General features: G+C 35.4%; 1 protein-coding gene across 6 annotated transcripts in view; it reads left to right on the plus strand.

The window, feature by feature from the left end:
- Positions 1 to 20,955, plus strand: part of LOC112045488 (dual specificity calcium/calmodulin-dependent 3',5'-cyclic nucleotide phosphodiesterase 1) — a 201,681-nt gene that overhangs the window by 162,196 nt on the left and 18,530 nt on the right. For 3 of the 6 annotated variants that reach the window (XM_052891273.1, XM_052891277.1, XM_052891274.1), the window contains 5 exons: positions 3,075 to 3,188; positions 10,523 to 10,633; positions 11,507 to 11,551; positions 13,751 to 14,000; positions 17,951 to 18,067. In XM_052891273.1, the coding sequence (XP_052747233.1) occupies positions 3,075 to 3,188; positions 10,523 to 10,633; positions 11,507 to 11,551; positions 13,751 to 14,000; positions 17,951 to 18,067 (637 nt within the window). The remainder of the gene's footprint in view (positions 1 to 3,074; positions 3,189 to 10,522; positions 10,634 to 11,506; positions 11,552 to 13,750; positions 14,001 to 17,950; positions 18,068 to 20,955) is intronic. The other 3 variants (XM_052891276.1, XM_052891278.1, XM_052891279.1) reach the window with 3 other exon arrangements.

The raw sequence follows: 20,955 nt of genomic DNA on the forward strand, positions 1-20,955 counted from the left end.
GTTAATTCATTAATCTTTTGACAGTTCACAATCTTGCGAGATAGATTATAATCAAACGGTATTTACAATTTAACGGTAACATTTTTTTTTTTTATTCTTTACAAGTTAGCCCTTGACTACAATCTCACCTGGTAAGTGATGATGCAGTCTAAGATGAAAGCGGGCTAACTTGTTAGGAGGAGGATGAAATTCCACACCCCTTTCGGTTTCTACACGGCATTGTACCGGAACGCTAAATCGCTTGGCGGTACGTCTTTGCCGGTAGGGTGGTAACTAGCCACGGCCGAAGCCTCCCACCAGCCAGACCTGGACAAATTAAGAAAATCTCAATCTGCCCAGCCGGGGATCGAACCCAGGACCTCCGTCTTGTAAATCCACCGCGCATACCACTGCGCCACGGAGGGCGTCAAAAACATACATATACACAGTATATCTTTAATAGGGTAAATAATCTATCTATAAAACTTCCCCGAAATCCTGTTCCAGTTGAGTCCTATAATAAAAAAAAAATACATAGAATAGAAGAAGAAATAGAATAGCAGAGTCCTAGATATAATAAACCACATAAATACAAGGAAGTTTGTAGTAGGCATATTAGAGTATAGGTATACAATAGTCCCTCTCAGAGGTATTAATATGTAGGTAACAACGTACTTCCTTTTTTATTGCCTCTCGCTTTACGAGAGCCATTATTATTACTAAGGCTTTATTAGAGTACAGTTTCATTGGTAAATATAACCAAGGGCCTATAATGGTCTGCCTAATTTTATTGAGGCATTCAAGTGTATATGGCACGGGTTATATGGTATAATGGACTATTTGTTTCTCTGGTGGTAGGCATCGGATGTGGCTAGTTACCACCCTACCGGTAACGTCTTTACCAGTAGGGTAGGTAGGTCACGCGATTCAGCGTACCGGTACGATTCCGCGTATCCTTAGAGGTGTATGTAGAAGAAACTTGTGCCTCTTCCAAATATGTCTGCTCCCATCTTTATGCATCATCAATTATTGAATAAAATCATTTTTTCAAATATCTAAGTGTTGAGCAGAAGCAGGCGTTAACTATCGAAAGTTCATTATAAACAGTGAATAATTATTTTATTTTCCTTTTTTATTGGCGAAAACTCGATGAATTCAAGCGACAATGTCACCCAGAACCCAAAGAACATTCAGGCAGTGCATTGTAGGTCTAGCAAGTGTGTAGCATAGGGTAATATTCTATTACCGATTGTTTTTTTTTATCTTCTTTACAAGTTATCCCTTGACCACAATCTCACCTGATGGTACGTGATGATGCAATCTAAGATGGAAGCGGGCTAATTTGTTAAGAGTAGGATGAAAAACACGTACCGGAACGCTAAAACACTTGGCGGTACGTCTTTATAGGTAGGGTGGTAACTAGCCACGGCCGATGCCTCCCACCAGCCAGACTCGAACCAATTAAGAAAACAATCGGCCATTAAGATATTAGCGCCGCGTCTGGGGGACTTTCATGAAAAAGTCTATACGATCAGGTTTGCAATTTTCTCGCTTCATCACTATAAAAAAAATACAAAATAAAGAGAGGTTTATTATAACTTAGGTTTACTTTCGTTGAACACAAACAAATTATCCCAATAAAATAATTTATTTTCTCATCCGCGCTTCAACAGGCACGGATAATAGGCGGGAAATGAAAATCCTTACGAAAAAATATCCCCTAAAAGTAATCCTGAAAAATTTAATACTGAGGATATTATAACAAGAGAGGAATAAAGGAAGGTATCCGACGTAATATAATCGGTGCTCAAACAGATTTTATGTGGGTAGGGAAATGGTACTTTTTTATCGTACTGAACACCCTTGCCTTAAACATTTATATTTCCTTATATTTTGGTTGCTGAGTACCAAAATGATGCTTTTCATTCTAAGAATGTGCAATATTTCGTCATCATCATCATTATTGGCTTAGACCAAATACCTTTGGACTTGTGTCACACCGAAATTCACTAACAAAATTGTCTGACATGTTTTGGACGAAGTAAATTCACACATCGAAAATGTTTGATTTATTTGAAAAATTATAAATTTGATTCGCAATACACATACGTATAATTTTAACAAACACATCGCTTAAAACAGAATTTTCTGTTGTAAAATAGAATTACTTGATGGATGTTTTGCTATTCCGGCTGAAGAATCGATTCTTTTTTTAGATATTGTTTTTATTATAAATTTGATATAATTAATTTAGAAATGATACGTAACTTCATCTTTTAGGAAACTAAAAGTTGTGTACCGTTTTTTATGAACCAGTCTCTCTTTACACGAAGATAACGAATACAACAATGAAACCCCGATTCTAGAGAAACAGCTTTTAAAAACGCGTTAGATCCTTGACAGAGTGGTAATGTCCAGCGTGTCAGGTCTCTATATAACTCGTCTGAGCTTAAGGCTATGAACAACAACTGCTGAACATAGGCCTCATAAGTGGATTTCCAAACTTACTGACGGCTAACATTCAGTTGCTGTCTAGAACCTGCTTAATGTCGTCGGTGCTAGTAGAGGGTCGAACAACAATTTACGCTTTCTAGTCCAGGGTAGCCATTCCACCTTGGAATCCCGCGATGTTTTGCTGGTGGGAGGCTTCGGCCGTGGCTAGTTACCACCCTACCGACAAAGACGTACCGCCAAGCGATTTAGCGTTCCGGTACGATGTCGTGTAGAAACCGAAAGGGGTGTGGATTTTCATCCTCCTCCTAACAAGTTAGCCCGCTTCCATCTTAGACTCCATCATCACTTACCATCAGGTATGATTGTAGTCAAGGGCTAACTTGTAAAGAATAAAAAAAAAAAAAAAAAAAGTCCACCGGCTCTTGAAATTATGTTATTTGGTCAATTCGATAGTGGTCGTTAAAGAAAAGTTATTATCCTAAACACGTCCTTAAAGCCCGTCTCATATGAGGAAGGAGGCCTGACCCTATAGTGAGCCGTTAAAAGAGGCTGATAATGATCACCTCAATATCTCTTGTACAGGACAAATAAAGACTGAATTAAATACAGTAGCTAAAATTTCCCTTTTTCCTTGTCCACAGATTACGCTATCTCCTGAGACAATTAAACAGAGGAGAAATACCAGCGGAGACATTACAAAAGAACCTACAATATGCTGCGAAAGTTCTCGAAGCTGTCTACATCGACGAAACCAAGTACGTATGAAGTGTTGAAATTGAATACTTAACGAATTTCATTGTGTATTACAAATTGTTAACAATAATATTTTATCGATTATAAGTACGCTTCCAAAAGTTTCTATTGCTGACTAAATCTTTTATTTTGTAATAATAAAAGTTTTAACAAAGAACATCATCATCTCCTTACCCTTATCCCACTTAAGTGGGTTCGGAATTTTGACAAAGAACATATAATTATATTAACTTGCTTATGTACTATTACTTTCATTAGACGCTTTTTAATAACTAATTTATCTAATATAGATAATAACTTTCATTAACAGCATGTTTTTCATTTAAAATGTGAAATGCGAAAAATGAAAACAACAACTGTGAATTTCAGAGAAAATGTCGATACAAATTCTTTGTAAATAACGTGAACCAACGTCACTTTAATGCAAAAACTTTTTGAAGCGTTCATAATATACAGCTGCAACATTTACGAAGCTTGATGAAAGCTTTTGATTAAAATAATTACTGAGAAACAATAGAATATTATTTTATGGAATTCTGAAATAGTTTGTTATTTAACACCGAAATATAATAACGGCTAAAACTTGTATTTTTAATTGTAGACGCGTTCATGCAACGATGTTTACTTATCTATGTATTAAGTAGCTCATGATTTAGAAATTCAATATTCAAAATTAGTTGACCATATAAATATAAACTTATATTTCTATGGTCTTAATTATAAGTTTGAATATACATTATTACAAGCTTTAATATTATTTATTCGTAACACACTTTGTAGACCGTACATATATTTCTTTTATAACTTTGAAATGTGTCGAGATCATATTAAATATTATTCTTTTTTTTTATGGAGGAATAATACAATAAGGACCTTAAGCTAACTTATCCTAATAACTATACAAATCATGCCCACGTGGAATGGTGGCAAGAATACTGGCTGCATTTCCGCGCTCGACAGCCAGACTGATCATTTGCGTAAAAAACTAGCCAGCCCTTCTGTCACCAGTTGAGGCGACTACCTGTTTATTATTCTGTATTTAGCCGAATTATATGGAAAACGTTTACAATAACTGGGTTCCGTCATTCAACTATACCTACTGTAAGTTTGTAGTATTGTAGGGGGAAATATTTTGATTTACTGAACTAATTTTGAAAGTTCTTTTACCACTAGCTATCCATGGCATTTGAGAGTGTCATACATAGGAGCCTATATTTTATCTTAGGTATTCTCACGGAGAAATACGCTGGTGAAACCGCGGGGCGTTGGCTAGTCATATATAATGGTTGAATTTACTAGGCTACTTTACTTGTGAAACAATAAATAAATAAAACCATATTCAATAAAAGACACGTGAATTTTAGCCGTTTTTCTATTTCAGTGTTAAAAAAGTTTTCAAGTAAATTATAAAATGTATTCCTAAATGTTGCATAAATTCAATATGTTGTCGGAGAAAATTTCATTGTTTATATGTTTCAGATATGCAGGCCAAGGATAATTCGTAGGCTATTTGACTCGTATCAATGTTTTGGATGGCCATCGATTTATATCCCAGCAAGCTCTTTTGTAAAAGCTATCGCTTCTTATTCCACGTTCTTTATCTTCCATTGTGTCTCGATGTCGGAGCATTTTTTTAAATAAACATCGCCACTGGAATTGGAAACGAAAATTCGACGATATTTTATAGCCTTTGTTCTTTCATCCATTGCTTGTTATTTTTTTTCTTTCACCATATAGAATGTCTCTTTGTTTATTTGGAATTGGAAAATACAATTCAGTTTTACACACAGGAAACAGGAAGAAAAATAAAATAAATAAATATAAATGTATTGGACAACACACACTTCACTATCTAGCCCTAAAGTTAGCATTCAATAAATAAGTATTTTTTTTGAGTACGTTATTTTCAATCTTTTCTTATAATGTTATAAGGAAAAAGGGACCAAGTAGTCCTATATATTTTTTTATGTCAGGATAATATTAAGTTATCCTGTTAAGGTATTATTCCTTGATCAGTAGAAGCCTCTGGCCAAGTATAGGGCCAAGCCTCCCTCCTAATAAAAGTTTTTTTGGATTCTTTCACTGTATCCCTATATTTTTAGCAACGCAACGTATTTAGGCGCACATTTCTCAGGCTATTTTAAATGACTTAGCAAAGTAATTAAACATTTTTTTTACTTAAACTTAACTAATTATATAAAGCCTAAACAAGCTTAATGAAATAAAGTCAAAAGTTAACTGAAGTTGAAGAAAAATAACGGGTCGTGAACGGAGCGAGTAAATTTGCATGAATAGCAAATTTTTACCCTTTTCAGTGGAATTCTTGCGAATCTTTTGGATGAATTATAAATTCGTAAAAGAATATATTTTAATAAATAAAGTGGTATTTTATCAAAGACCTGCTACATCACATAGACAGTTAAAAAAATTGTAACCTCGACAGGTCTACGGTAAAGAGACATCATAGGAAGGACATAAGTTTAACTCTGTCAGAGCTTTTGCGATTGCCCAAACAAATGACAATAACTCACACACTCTAAGTTTAAGTTTTCGTTGTCCATATATAACTTCGTCCGCCTTTCGACCTCCTAAATCCGTTTTTCTTTTTTGTTCTTAACGGACGTCTACTATCTACCTCCCTGTTTTGTACATCAATTTATATTTGTACATCAATTAGTTTTCGATATTTCGTGATGAGATTGAGTTCGCTTTCTCTGTTAATTACCTATAGCAATCTAAATATAGATAATTAATTGAGAATTTATGTGTATGATTCTGTGGCTAGCACTCAGTTTATTATTTTTACTACATTGTACGAGTACATATATCGTGTGCTCACGTAAATATTGTACATTCTTAGTAGTTAAGTAAATCAAGTATCCAGTCAGAAGCTCTCAGAATTACGAATAGAGTTTACTGGACCTTAAAAACATCGTCAGAACGGATCCCCGTCGCAAACAGAACCTGTGTCAATTTACTTAAACTCCATAAATAACGCTTTGTAAAATTAATTCGTGTCCTTTTGAGTGACTTCAAAGTCAACACAAATTACTTAGCATAAAATGATTATGTAAACAGCCAAACTCGAGAGAATTTCTCGTCAAAATATGACCAACTAGATAATTTAAATGAAAATGATAACGGGTTGGTATGAAAGTAAATGAAATTAAATGAAAATTATTGATATGATGAGTAGGTTTATTTTAAATACATTACTAAAAGTCGCGCTATAGACTTTCAGTTGTAACTGCGCAGGTTTAACTATTCATTTTAATCTAATCGAAATTTTAATCAGAATCATCAGAAAAAACTTTTTTTACAGTTAAAACTGACACTACACTGACACGGACGATTAAATCGAGCCGTTCGAATGTTCTGTTAAAATTGCAGCTAGTTAAGTAGATAAAGTCAAATATTTATTACTTGAAACAACTATTCAAAAATAATTACCAAATATAAAAGCAACGCTAAAGTTGTTTTTCATTACATGGTATGACTAAATTGTACTGAAAGTAGGGATTTTTGTATTTTGAACAAAAAACAATATAACTTAAAAACCGTAAAACTTCAGCTAACATATATTGCGTTATTTTAGTAGGCCGTGGTGCCAGCTATCACCCTGTGTATATCTTACTATTTACGTGACACCCTGTATGTTAATTAGTATACGTCACCTGCAGGTCTATAGCACGGGCGATTAATGTCATAGGTACGGATTATAGTAGTTATAGAGGATTTTGTGACAGAGCAAGACAAGAAAGACAACAACAAGCAAGCAAGACATGCGGGGAAGTACTACCACCATGCTTTACCCGGCCGCTAAACAATATTGCTGTATTTCGGCACAGTAATTACAAGAAGTATTTGGCTTAACAAGTCGGCATTTTTAGTACAAGTAGCGGACGCCCGCGGCTTTGTCCTTCTTTAAACCTCCTTAATCCGGCCCTTTTATATACTACGCGACTACGTCCGCGTGGAATTCAGTTTTTCACAAATCCCGCGGGAACCATGGATTTTTCCGGGATGAAAAGTAGCCTATGTGTTAATCTAGAATAAAATCTATTTCCATTCCACATTTCAGCCAAATCGCTTTAGTAGCCGCAGCGTAAAACAAACATACTTACACACTTATACACACAAACTTTCGCCTTTATAATATTAGTGTGACTAACTAATATTCCTGGCAAATTTCATCTTTCTACGTCAAGTGGTTTACAATAAATATTTCGTTATGACCTTTCGCATTTTTAGATAAAGTTTGAAGCTTATAATATCCATATAGACACAATACATTCCATTATTCTTTAAAATCTAAATACTTATCCAAACATTTTGGAAAACGTTTTATGTAAAATATATTATAATTGAAAACAGTTCTAATTTTCAATTTCCTTTGTTTCAAAAATGATATTACCACGCAATGTACCACCTCTCAACCAAATAAAATTGAACAATATGTAATTAATTATTTATGAAAGCAAGTGATAAACTATGTTAACGAACGTTTGCCTTTGTTAATTAATTCTTAACTTAATTAATATCTACTTACCTGTCGATAACTAGGTATTGTGTATGCTCAACATAAATACAATTAGTCGGGTAAGCCAACTTAATTATTGCTAAAAACATAGTGGTACATAACGTAGCGTTTTATCATAATTTATATATTTATACTAACTAACGCTGTGCGGTATCACCCGCGTGGTTCCCGTTCCCGTAGGAATACGAGGATAATGTATAGCCTAAAGCCTTCCTCAAGAAATGGGCTATCTAACACTGAAATAATTTTTCAAATCGGACCAGTAGTTCCTATTAGAGCGTTCAAGCAAGCAAACAAACAAACAAACTCTCCAGCTTTATAATATTAGTATATTATATATAATGTTTTTTACATCATAGTTTCGTCATCGATGATAGCAAAATAAATAAATCATTATATAATCATGATGAACTTCCGCAAAGTAACGCCTGCTTCTATCCAATAAACAAATACGTTGTTATTTTTTCGCTTTTTAGTTTATTTTTGCGAATAAGATTTGCGAAGGTATGATACTGCGTTTTCAGTGTATTACCCTGAATAAACACTCGCTATCACTCAAGTTCCCAACGCTAAAGTGTACCGTCCTGTAATCTGTATGCAAATAGGCATGTATGCAAAGTGAATTCAAATGCAAATGTATTCAGACTTCCGACTTCTGCCTTCTGCCGTACGTGATATGAACTTGTGAAGCTAGAAATGAAGGTAAAATTACAGAAACTATTACCTTTGAACTTAAATCAATACGCATTTATTTAACAAATTAGCCAGATAACCTTACAATAAAAAGTCTTATTATATATTATATTATATATCTTTTAAGAATTTAAACTATCGTTATACATATTAATTGATTATAAAACACGGCTATAACTCACGTGATATTAGGTCGGAGTAAATAATAATGAACCGTCGGAGAGTGTAACGAAATCTTCACTTCCCACCACTCAACCCCTCTCCCAACGCAGCAGCACGGCTATTCGCTAACGATGTTTTGTTTAACTCGCAAGTGCGAGTTTCGAATTCACCGCTATCTTTCTCATTCTATAGTATCGCGTTAACGAGAGAGAGATTGAGGTGAGTTTGAAACTCGCACTGGCGAGTTATAGAATTATCGTTACAGAATAGCCTAGCAGTTGCACGTCGCGCCGCCGCTTCGCAGTTTTGATCGTGCCGCGTTGCAAGAACCAGCTCATGTCTTATTAATATCATTAAATACATTCGATTTCAGTGAAATACACTAAGACCCAACATGTCACTTTTGGATTGTTTTAACATACTAGGCTCAGTTTTCTCTCATGTGGATCATTAGATATACTAATGTATTATTTAGATAATTACTGTAAGTTAGACCATTATTTCCAGGACAAATGGACTCGAAAGCTTTATCAAGCTCGATGGCCAATCCATTTAACAGCTTAAACCGAAGAAAACCATTTTAATTTAAACATAAATTCATAAATTACCATATTGTATACGACATGTTCAATAATAATAAAAGTTTGACGTTTCTCTCATAAAACTTTCAATAAATTTCTAAATTCTAATTAAAAACAAAAACTTTATAATCAATGAAATATAAATTCAAAGTCTAATTTCAATTGTCAACGTCGCTGTAAGAAACTTTAATTTTATTATACCGGATACATATTCTATTCTGTACGTAATAAATACGCTTACGTCCTAAAAAGAAAGAGATTTAAAATGGAACGCAAAAAAGATAGCTTCAAACCTTCATAAAGTTAGAACGGATTAAATTCGGCTCCGTCAAGTATTAACATGTGAAATTTTCCGCCTAAAATGATGCTTACAAAAGTAAAAATTTATCTTAACTTGAAAGCTTTCATTAGAATTTAATGAAAGAAGACGTCCTACCTCCTCACAGTTTTCTCATATTCAAAGTTGTCGTTACGAAAGCAGCCATATAGAAACTCTTCTTGTGAAAGCATTTAAATATGTCATCTTAATATTACTTTTTAAAGACTTTCATTTGACTTTTAATTTTGTTACTTAGGTACGCTACTTTCTATATTTATTTACTTACTTTCTATATGTATTTCTTTATGCATAGAGTTAAACCGTCATAGTAATCTATATTTGTTTATATGTATATCTTTACTAATATTATAAAGTTTGTTTGTTTGAACACGACAACTACTGGTCCGATTTAAAAAATCATTTAGTGCCATTTATCGAGGAAGGCTGTATATATTTTCCCCGTATTCCTGCGGTAACGGGAACCACGCTGGTAAAACCGCGCGGCATCAGTTAGTAGCCTATATTTGTATGAGTTTTACAAGTAATTTGTAAGTTATTTTTGATATCTGTTTTCCACCCATCTTTTGCTTGGACATAAATCTTATAGATCAAATAGAAAAAAGGTTCTATGAATCTTATTTTATTATATTATTCATGTTTTGTTTAGGCTCCATGAAAGGCTTATTATACAAAATGCTCCGTCATTGAATATTCAAAAAGGTTTTCCATCTTTGATCTTTCGTTTCATCTTTTGATTTTATCTATGGCAAATAAGGGCGAATGCTCCTGCTCATTTTGACATTCAATGTCAATCGAATGTACAACCACCACCATTATGTTAAATATACTTGCCAATGATAATTTGTAATATAAAAACACAGACTAAAGGAAAAAGATAGACAGGATGTGGGCTGTCAATAACCGAAACGTTCAGAGAAGTTAAATCAACGAAAGACACATCAAGAAGCAAGGAGTTTCAGTTTTTGAATACGTCTACGCCCTCATCCTTCGTCTAGCTTTTTCACACGAGTCTGTGTACAGGGATAGGAGAGATGCCGAGCAGCCGCGCGCGCAGCCGACGACACTTCACATGAGGCGACTGCGCACTCCATGCTGGGCGAGATGTTCAGTAGAGAAACCAAACGAAGCAAAGTTAATACCGTTACAACAACGCCGGCAATGGCCAAGTAGTCGAGCCTCCCTTCTGTCCACTCTGTGCGATTAGGTCTTTCTGTTCTGTTTGACGCTTCAGTATATCTACTTCAGTTACCTGTCCTCCTGTTAGATTAGATCACCTGTTATGAACTTCTCACCAGTATGGAGGTCATTTTTAAATTCTCCAAACTGGTAATATTTTATCCTGTTTTGTTTGAATTCAGTTAACTCATTCATGAATGAGGGCAAAAGCAAACATGAATGTGCTGATTTCGGTTATGCTTCACTTATTCTCGTAGAATAGAGGTATAGTCTGGAACTTAGTCCCTGTTACGACGTCCTGGTACCTGTGTGATTTGTCTGTACCCATAATACTTCAATTAAACCCTGATTGATCAAATGCATGATGTATCGTGTCCTTAAACAAGCTTACTTATCTTTTATTTTATCTCCTGATATTTTATCATCTTTTGTATTATATCAACTACTTTATATAAAACTTCCCACTTTTAATTTATTTAAATAATATATAATAAAGAATGCATTACCGCTTTTATATATTTATTAAATCTTTGCTGTTTATAACAATATGCTGTATACATACACAAACCATAAATAATTTGGTATACTTTACTTGGAGTATTACTTTGATTATATTATTTGTGCAGAACAATTTTACTAGTATTTTATTATTTGCCGTTGTTTCATTTAATGGAGCTCTATCATTGTTTATAACTTCATCTGTTTCATTAACTCCTTTAAATGAGGCAACGTCTACACTGTCAGTGATAGTGGAGCGATTGTAAATGTTATTCGAACCCAATTCCTCTATTCCCTAAGTGTGGACAATGACGTGGTGTTTTATTTTAGACCGGCCGTGGCGCGACAGCAATCGGCGCCGACCCTGGTGTTTAGGTGTGTCGATGTTACCACGTATTTTGACAATATTACCACTTGAATTATGTACTTTTGCTCTGTGTACCGTATATGCACTTATTAGCCAATACTTAGCTAATTTTTGTAATCGCTAATAAACTACAGCTAAACTTCCATTTTGCAAAATGATAAAAACAACCACATTTTCACTATCTAATCTATCATGCATAACTATTTGTACTCTCAAATGTTTCATCTTTAATTTAGCTTGATACTCAAATTTTTGAACAAAAACTTTAACTTAAAGCAAACAACTATGGTTCTTATTTACATCTCGTCGATTTTTGATTCGTAGTAGGTAGTTCCTTTTATAAGTTTAAACTTTATATATTCAAGTGGTAATAATATGCCCTTGTAATTAACCTTGATTCTCCTTATTGAAACTGCTTTATGTGATCGTGTGTCATGTCATTATAACGTTGCTTTCCATTTAGTAATCCAGCATTAATATTAAGATTTAGATTTGTGAAGTGTCTTCCGAATTAGCTTATGCTTAGCACTAACTGAAGCGACAGTTATTATGTACCTACGAATAAATGAAGTATGAAAGTATCAAGGCTATAACGTACAATAATTCATAAATATTTCACTACTCAACAGCGTAAATCCGTAGTTCAGTATTTCAAAGAAATGTGCTTGTATTTATTCAAAATATGTTTAACACTTCGCTGCTTTGGACATTGACGTACGATAAATTCGAACAAAACATTTCGCCTGTAGCGAGTTTTCAGTATGTGATTGTAAACAGGAATTCAGTTTGCAAAATAGTAGAACATTTGCCTGTTCCGAGCTGTTGCATCCTTGAATTTTTTACTATCATATTTATCAACCTTTTAACTTTAACATTTTAAGCATTATTCATAAATGAACGTAATGAAACTTTTTAAAAAATATATAAAATAATCTGTATCTTGCGTTAGCTAGTATTTAAAGATTAAACAGTTTACTTTGTAAAAAAGATGATAATTTAATTAATTGAGAAATAGTAGAATGATGAAAAAGCTTTATCAATAATCCAACCCTTGGTAAAGACTGAAAACAGTAACGATAGACAGTGTATTCAAAGTAGAAAAAAACTATTTAAGGAAATGGAAAGCAATGTAAAAAACACTTCTTAAGCACGTTGCATGTTATGATCTGAAAACCCCAATCCCAGTTAATAACGATAAAAAAGCATGGACTTAATATCTAACGTTCCTGTAAAAGTCCTTATTTCGTCTTCACTCCACATAGATCAAGAAAATTATTAATGTGATGTGGCGAAGACTACAAAAGTACCTTGAAAGAGAATTACTCAAGAACATCAAGGAAACTCTCCACAAAGAACTAGTTATGTGAGCCAAATTAAGTGTAACAGATTGTATCGCTAAGTCTCCACTACTTAAGTTTGAACCTAACTTTAATAGTTACACAAATGAATGTTCAATAACAACTTTGTGAAATTGTTATCAAGTAGTCGGGACTTTTGCGAACAATGCTAACAAATCGTATCCAGTTTTCAGAGGAACACAAATTCTAGAGTTTGGTATATTTGTATTAAATTTTTACTTAATTTCAGAATCAATTAGTTTGGAGTTTAGTGTAGGTACACATATAGCTTTAGAAGTAATTAAAAAAGGTAACATTTAGTGAAAATTGTCGTTAAGATAAATTGTATTATTAGCTATAGTTGATAAACTAGAGCGATAAACAATATGTTGCAGTTGACCCAAATACAGACAATCTTCCAAAACATATTAGACGCTCATAATACAACAACATAATTGACATTTCGTTGTAAATAATGCAAATATATTCAAAGCTTCATCTTCATCTCAACGTTTCAACATTCGAGAGCGTACATGAGAGTAATTTTCAATATACCGTCGTTGCAAATTTAAATACTCCTATGTGACAATTTTGTTGAAAATAAGTTTTACATAAACAGTAATTATTCAAAAGACTGTGACGCTGTGCCACTAAATGATAAGGCAGAAATATTAATTGTTACATGTATTATAGCATTTCTAGACTATATTTATAAAATCAAGCTTAGCAGCTTTGAATTCTGCGTCATATAAATAAATTCAACAATGGGTCAAAGAAGTAAAACGCTAATAGTGTTAGCTTGTACGGTCTGCTTAAGTACGGCTTTGACCTTTTGAGGTGCAATACTAATCTCTCTAACGCTATGCACAGGAGGTTGGCGGACGAAGACGACGAACTATCAGAAGTACAGCCAGATGCAGTACCCCCAGAAGTACGGGAATGGTTGGCGTCAACATTCACGCGACAGCTGGCGACTGCCAAACGGAAGTCGGACGAGAAGCCGAAGTTCAGATCAGTCGCACACGCGATCAGGGCGGGGATATTCGTGGACAGAATCTACAGGAGGGTCACGAGTACAGCGCTCATGCAGTTTCCTCAGGATGTCGTCAGAGTTCTCAAAGTAAGTTGCTCGTGTTAATAGCTTAAATTTCGAAAATCTATCGATTTGTGTGTAACGTTAGGGAATGGGAGGGTATCAAAGTTACAAAATAAAACCCTTATATGTCTGTCCTCGAGCTACAAGCGTAGTTGATTTTTTTCTGTTTAAAGGAAATAATCTCCAAATAATCGTTAATATTTTTTGACGATTTCAGTTAGCCGATGAAATAAAAATTGTCTTTTAAGAATTAGAAAGTCTTTTAAAATAAAAAGTCTGTAGCTTTTTCCGCAATAAGCAAAAAAAGTATGTAACCAGTTTTTCTTCCTATTATCTAGGTAATCTACCCAATCTAATCTGTCCCCCATGATACTTTAGTAACTGCAAATTTAGCATCCCGGGCTCCCTTACTAATAATAAGTAGGAAGCTTCCTATTTTCAAATGTTTTATAATCTTATAGATGTCGTTCAATCTACTTGTTTTGGGGTATTAAGTTCCAGATTCGCTCGTTGTTTTTCTCGTAACAATAAACGTGCGATGAATTGTGAATTGCGAACACGATGGAAAGTTCTAGGAAAGTACCCAGTTGCCTGCTGAACCGGCACTATACGTGCTCTAAATTTAGCATCAAAATTTACGTGTAATTTGGAAAAAAATATCTATTTGGTCACATTTAATTTATTATAGAATCTTTGTCATCGCTGAGGCATCTCCCGATAACACATTATTTGTTAAAAATTGGCAAAAAGAGCTCCAGATACTAAAAGAAAACGTGTTAACATTTTGATAATCCTCTGACGCTCATTTTAACTTGAATAACGACTTTATATCAGAAATTCTTTCGGCTACCCGTTCATGTCGTCGATCCACGATTAAGGAGTCAACCAATAATCAGTTTGTACCAAGTGAATTTAAAATTATATATTGTTTTGAGTTTTTTTTTTTTTTATTATAGTTTTTATTTAATAAAATTCTAAGTTGACTTTCCTTGTCCAGGAAGTTTAGTTATGCTTGAAAGGAACACAAAATATAATGTGATTACCATATAATATAAATTAGCCACAGAGTTACTTTGATCAAAATTTCACCAACGACATACCAACTCGAGTATTCAATTAACTTGGGAACATAACACAAGATTTACTCGCTCCCTTAAGGCGGTATACATTCGTCTTCATTGCAAACCTACACCTAACAAATAGACAGAGAGCCTGTGAACTCCAGACCTTCGTCATTTTGTAAAAGCTGAAAGTTTGTCAGTACGGTAGCCAAGTATGGAGTTTGGACCATGGTGGCTTTGGGAGGTAGGTTTTAAGGATCCAGACCCTCAACCGTCTTAGTATAAAGTATATTTTTATCGGCATAATAATAAGAAGGCTCAGAGTCACACAGCGGGCGATGGAACGAGCTATGTTAGGAGTATCTCTGCGTGATCGAATCAGAAATGAGGAGATCCGCAGAAGAACCACAGTCACCGACATAGCTCAACGAGTTGCGAAGCTGAAGTGGCAATGGATGGAGCATATAGTTCGAAGAGCCGCAGTGTTGGTCGGGGCATATAGTAGAAAGCGCAGTGTTGGTCGACCCCCCACCAGGTGGACTGACGACATCAAGCGAGTCGCTGGGATTCGCTGGATGCAGGTGGCTCAGTATCGTGATGTTTGGAAGTCCCTACAGAAGACCTATGCAGTGGACACTCATTGGCTGATATGATGATGATGATGAATATGAGAAATTATATCCCCATTTGCCAGATACTTGGTTTCATTGCAATCCTTTGAAAACACTATTTAATTGAAAACTTCAAGGGTCTCTAGCGAAGCCATGAAGCCAAGTGACTGGCGAATGGGGATATAATTTCTCTTAATATGCCGATAAAAATAAAAAAAAAATATATACTTTATACTCAGATACTTGAGTGTCTGGATCCTTGAAACCTGCTATATCCCAAAGCCACCACGGTCCAAACTGCATGGTTGGTTATGGTACTTATCTGTAGTAGGAGCATGAGCTGACAAACTTTCAGCTTTTATAAAATTTCGAAGGTCTGGAGTTCACGGGCTCTTAGTCTAAAAGAATAACTCGCTCTACAAAGCTTCGTAAAACTAACGAAATTTTATATTGGGCTGTTGGGAGTTTACAAATGAAGTCTTATTGTAAAGGGTAATAAAAATTGTATGCAATATTTTCAGCAATAGCACCTTTTCCACTTGCAATTGCATTTCGCTCACGTCCAAGAAGTTTAAATTGATCCTTCTGTAGTTTTGTACCGTTGGGTTTACGGGTTTCGTTTATTTAAAACTTTACGTGATCTTATTAGCTTGCAATGTGAACCACCAACCAACCCAACTAAACTAGCCTCAATAGCTCAACGGTAAGAGCGGTCGGACTCATCAACGAAGGGTGGTGGTTCGATCCCCGCCCCGTTGGTCTATTGTCGTACCCACTCCTAGCACAGTCTTTCCCGACTAGTTGGAGGGGAATGGGAATATTAATCATATTATAAAAAATATGGCAAATATTCTTTTTTTTTTTTAAAAACTAAAAATTTTACTGAGAATTGCTTGGTAGGAAAAAAGCTTAATATCTCATATCTCGGCCCAAGACTCGAACCCGGGACATCATGACCCAAAGCCCAATTCGTTCATCACTGGGCTAACACAAGCACAAGTGTGTGTGCAAACACAGGTGCACTCTATGCTCTCATCAATAATCGGATTGGACGATCAAATTATATGGGTAGGAATAACATTCACAAGAAGGCTGACAGAAGAATTCAGCTTTGTTGGGCAGTATTTGGTAAATTGCGTCGGGTCTTCAATTCGTCAATACCCCAAAGCCTGAATACAAAAGTGCTTAATGAGTGTGTCTTGCCAGTAATGACGTGTATAGCGGAAATGTGGACACTGACGGTTGGCCTTATCCACAAATTTAAAGTTGTCCAGCGAGCTACAGAGAGGGCTATGTTGGGAGTATCTCTGAAGAATAAAATCCGGAATGAGGAAATCGACGTAGCCCAAAGGATTAGCAAACTGAAGTAGCAGTGGTTCGGCCATATCTGTCGCAGAACAGATGGCCGTTGGGGCAGACGTTTTCTGGAGTGGAGACCACGTACCAACTAACGCAGTGTAGGACGCCCTCCAGCCAGATGGTCCGGCTATATCAAGAAGGTAGTGGAAAGTGGATGGCTGGAGGAAGGTGCGTGTGTGGTGGAGCACTCAAAAAAAGGCCTATGTCCAGCGGTGGACGCAGGCTGATGACGATGATGATGATGACAGCCAACCGACACGATCTAAAAAACATCAGGCGCAGGTCTGACGGTTTCACGGAATACGGAGACAAAATATATGATATTCATGAAAAAATTACTTTCTATTGGGCAAGCAAATTTCAAAATCAGTACAATAGATCCAGAAATTATCCCCTACAGCCTTACAAAGTTACTTACACTTTATATATCAACTAGTGGACGCCCGCGACTTCATCCGCGAGAAACCCTACTAATTCCCAACCCTATTCCCACTCTACAGCTAACCTACCATACCCTACCCCTACCAAACCCTTACCCTACCCAAACCCTACCCCTACCCTACCACAAGACGGAAGCTTAGAAAATATAGTAACTTTTTACGTTTTCCCAACATTTCCCTTCACTGCTCTGCTCATATTGATCGTATCGTGATAAAAAGCATTTACAACGTGCCCAGGAGTATGAAGAATAATTGTACCAAGTTTCGTTAAAATCCGTCCAGTAGTTTTTGTTTCTATAACGAACATATAGACAGACAGACAGAGAGACAGATAGACAGACAAACAAAAATTTTTCTGATTGTATTTTTGGCATCAGTATCGATCACTAATTTGATAATTATTTTGGAAATATATTTCATGTACAGAATTGACCTCTACAGATTTATTATTAGATATAGGTAGGATAAAGTATAGTTGTTGTTAAGCTATAAATGTGTTTCAGACGTTAGACGAATGGTCGTTCGACGTGTTCGCACTACACGAAGCGGCGGCGGGCCAGCCCGTCAAGTATTTAGGATACGAGCTTCTCAACAGATACGGAATGATACACAAATTCAAGGTTTGTAGTTATTTCAACAAGTTATACAACAAATTAAACTTTTTTTTCCGTCAATGATTATTTTATTATGGTTTAGTCATTTAAGTCTGTAAACACTTGTATATTGACACCTTAAAAGTTGTCCCAAAACCTACATATGGTCGGGTGTACGCAATTATTAAATTCCAAGGTCACAATAATCGGTTTTTTGCGCTTTTTTGTAAATATCTCATTTCCTATGGGTTTTTAGCTATTTGTATTTATTATCAATATTATTGAATAATTTTCTATAAATTATGTTTATAGTTTTTTTTATACGGTGAACCGTTTTCGAGATAGACGACGGAGAGCGCGGTCACAGCATCACTTCAGGTCAACCGGTGCCTCCGGTCGAAAACGCGTCATATATTATAATATTTATTTATATTTTTTTGGCTGGTGGGAGGCCGTGGCTAGTTACCACCCTACCGGCAAAGACGTACCGCCAAGCGATTTAGCGTTCCGGTACGATGCCGTGTAGAAACCGAAAGGGGTGTGGATTTTCATCCTCCTCCTTACGAGTTAGCCCGCTTCCATCTAAGACTACATCATCGCTTACCATCAGGTGAGATTGTAGTCAAGGGCTAACTTGTAAACAATAAAAAAAAAAAAAAAAAATATAATTAGTTAATCTACTTACGCATACTTGTATATGTAATATATATATATACATAATCAGAGATATCTGAAGACATAATTGTAACGTAATAAGTTACGTGTAGCGGTCCACTTTTTGCTGTCATCGCTGCCCGTCCCCCGGCCCCCGCAGACCATCGGGAGTGTTACGAACGAATATGCCAAGCTTTACGTGGCACTTCAGTCACATAAATCAAAATTACGTAGGTATTTTGTCATGCAAAGCGGCTGCATGTTGGTCAAACGGTTAGACACGGTCAGAGGTTTCAATTAAGTATGCAGCACAATTAACTACGTTGCAACACAATTTTGTTAATATCTAGTCTTGTAATATCTCAATAGGGTAACTACCCTACTCAACTGTCAACTGACTCATCAAATTTAATATAAACAATGTTAAATATATCGATATTAATTAATAAAAGTTACGTATTTCTTATAAAACTTAATTTAAAAATCATGTAATTTTTCAAATTTTGCAAACGTCAAAAACGCTGTCACCCATTTTTTGACGACACAAAATTACTTGATGTACTAAACATCAAACTAAGTGTTAAAGTTAATTGTTTCTTGTCAAACGCCCCGTTTGTAAGGGATTTGTTATAGCGATGTTATGAAACAGTAGAAATATAGACCATCATGGCCGACAGGTGTTTTGACTCGTATTGTCAAAATCATAAAGAAAACTAGAATTTTCATGTAATTAAAATATAAAAAAAAATCTAGTAGAACGTTAATGAACAATTGAAGACCATTTAAAAAAAGTGTCTTCTAGCCTATTAGATATTTATATCCAAATCAAATCCTTTCAATTATCGAGTTTTGTCGCAATATCCAATTAAAAAAAAATCGAAAAAAAACCGAAAAAAAATAAAGTAATAATAATAAATAAATAAAAAAAAATTCAAAATTTCACAATGTACAAAGTAAAGAAATTCAAAGAGGTCTGTCCCAACTTTTTGTTCTGCCTCTCTTCGGGACTGAAAACTGGGTGCGATTAAGTTTATAGTTTAAAACTTTATTAAGTAATTCTCTTGGTAAATGTTTTAGTTCGTGAGTTGGTTTGTTTACTGAAATTTCGCTGTCTTGAGTGATTTATTACCCGCTGGTTTTACATGTCTGTAAGTTTTAGGATGCATTTCTGAGGCACTCAGGAGTAATCTCTGACTTTGGAAATGCCGACTTTTCACATTGCAGCATTTGTGTAAAACATATCACATGTACGTTTTCAATTTATTCTCATTTTAGCAGACTCAGAAGTGATTACAAAAATAAGAAAACTAATGTCGAACAAAGGTTATGATTCACAACATTTGTCAGGACAAATTAATTAACAAATCAAACTGTAACCAAAATAAGACCCTAGAATGGCAGAGAATGAACTTGAGTGAAGACACGCACTTGTGAACGTTGTGTGTAGAGTTAAAAGTACCTTTAACTGTTAACAAACACTCCCTTTTTCCACTCAAGTCACTCTCCCCGCCTATCCCAAGTAATCCATAAAGAATGACACAACAAGAGATGTGGATGGTTCGAACGCCACGAGCACACTGAAACCTTCAACACGAGATCGAGCGATAACACGCGTTGCATTATTTTATAATGGACCTCGTTAACTACTACGAGTATATAGACGCGAAAGTTTGTATAGATGCATGGACAATGTTTTCTGTGATATAGATTGTGTTTTACTCTTTCGCGCAAAATTAAATACCTATACCCTGTAAAAAAGGAATATTTTCGATCTAGATATCGATTTATCCACAGGCTTTTTATAGTACCTACTTAAATTGCACATTTTACGTAATAGGTACGTCATCACATACACGTATAACGAATAATGTTTTGATTCTTGTGATCTTTCTGTATGTACTCGAACATCCATATTGAAAAAAAAATCCTAACGATACTAAAGACCGACTCAGTTATACGACCGACCGCATTTTTCTCTTTACAAGTTAGCCCTTGACTACAATCTCAGCTGATGGTAAGTAATGATGCAATCTAAGATGGAAGCGGGGCTAACTTATTAGGAATAGGATGAAATTCCACACCCCTTTCGGTTTCTACACCACATCGTACCAGAATGCTAAATCGCTTGGCGATACTTAGCCGGTAGGGTGCTAACTACCCACGGCCGAAGCCGACCTGGACCAATTAAGAAAACGTCAATCGGCCCAGGTGGCCCAGGGCCCAGGCCTGTCTGTAAATCCACCGCGCATACTTCTACGCCA

Source organism: Bicyclus anynana, chromosome 3, assembly GCF_947172395.1.
Source record: "Bicyclus anynana chromosome 3, ilBicAnyn1.1, whole genome shotgun sequence".
Taxonomy (NCBI): domain Eukaryota; kingdom Metazoa; phylum Arthropoda; class Insecta; order Lepidoptera; family Nymphalidae; genus Bicyclus; species Bicyclus anynana.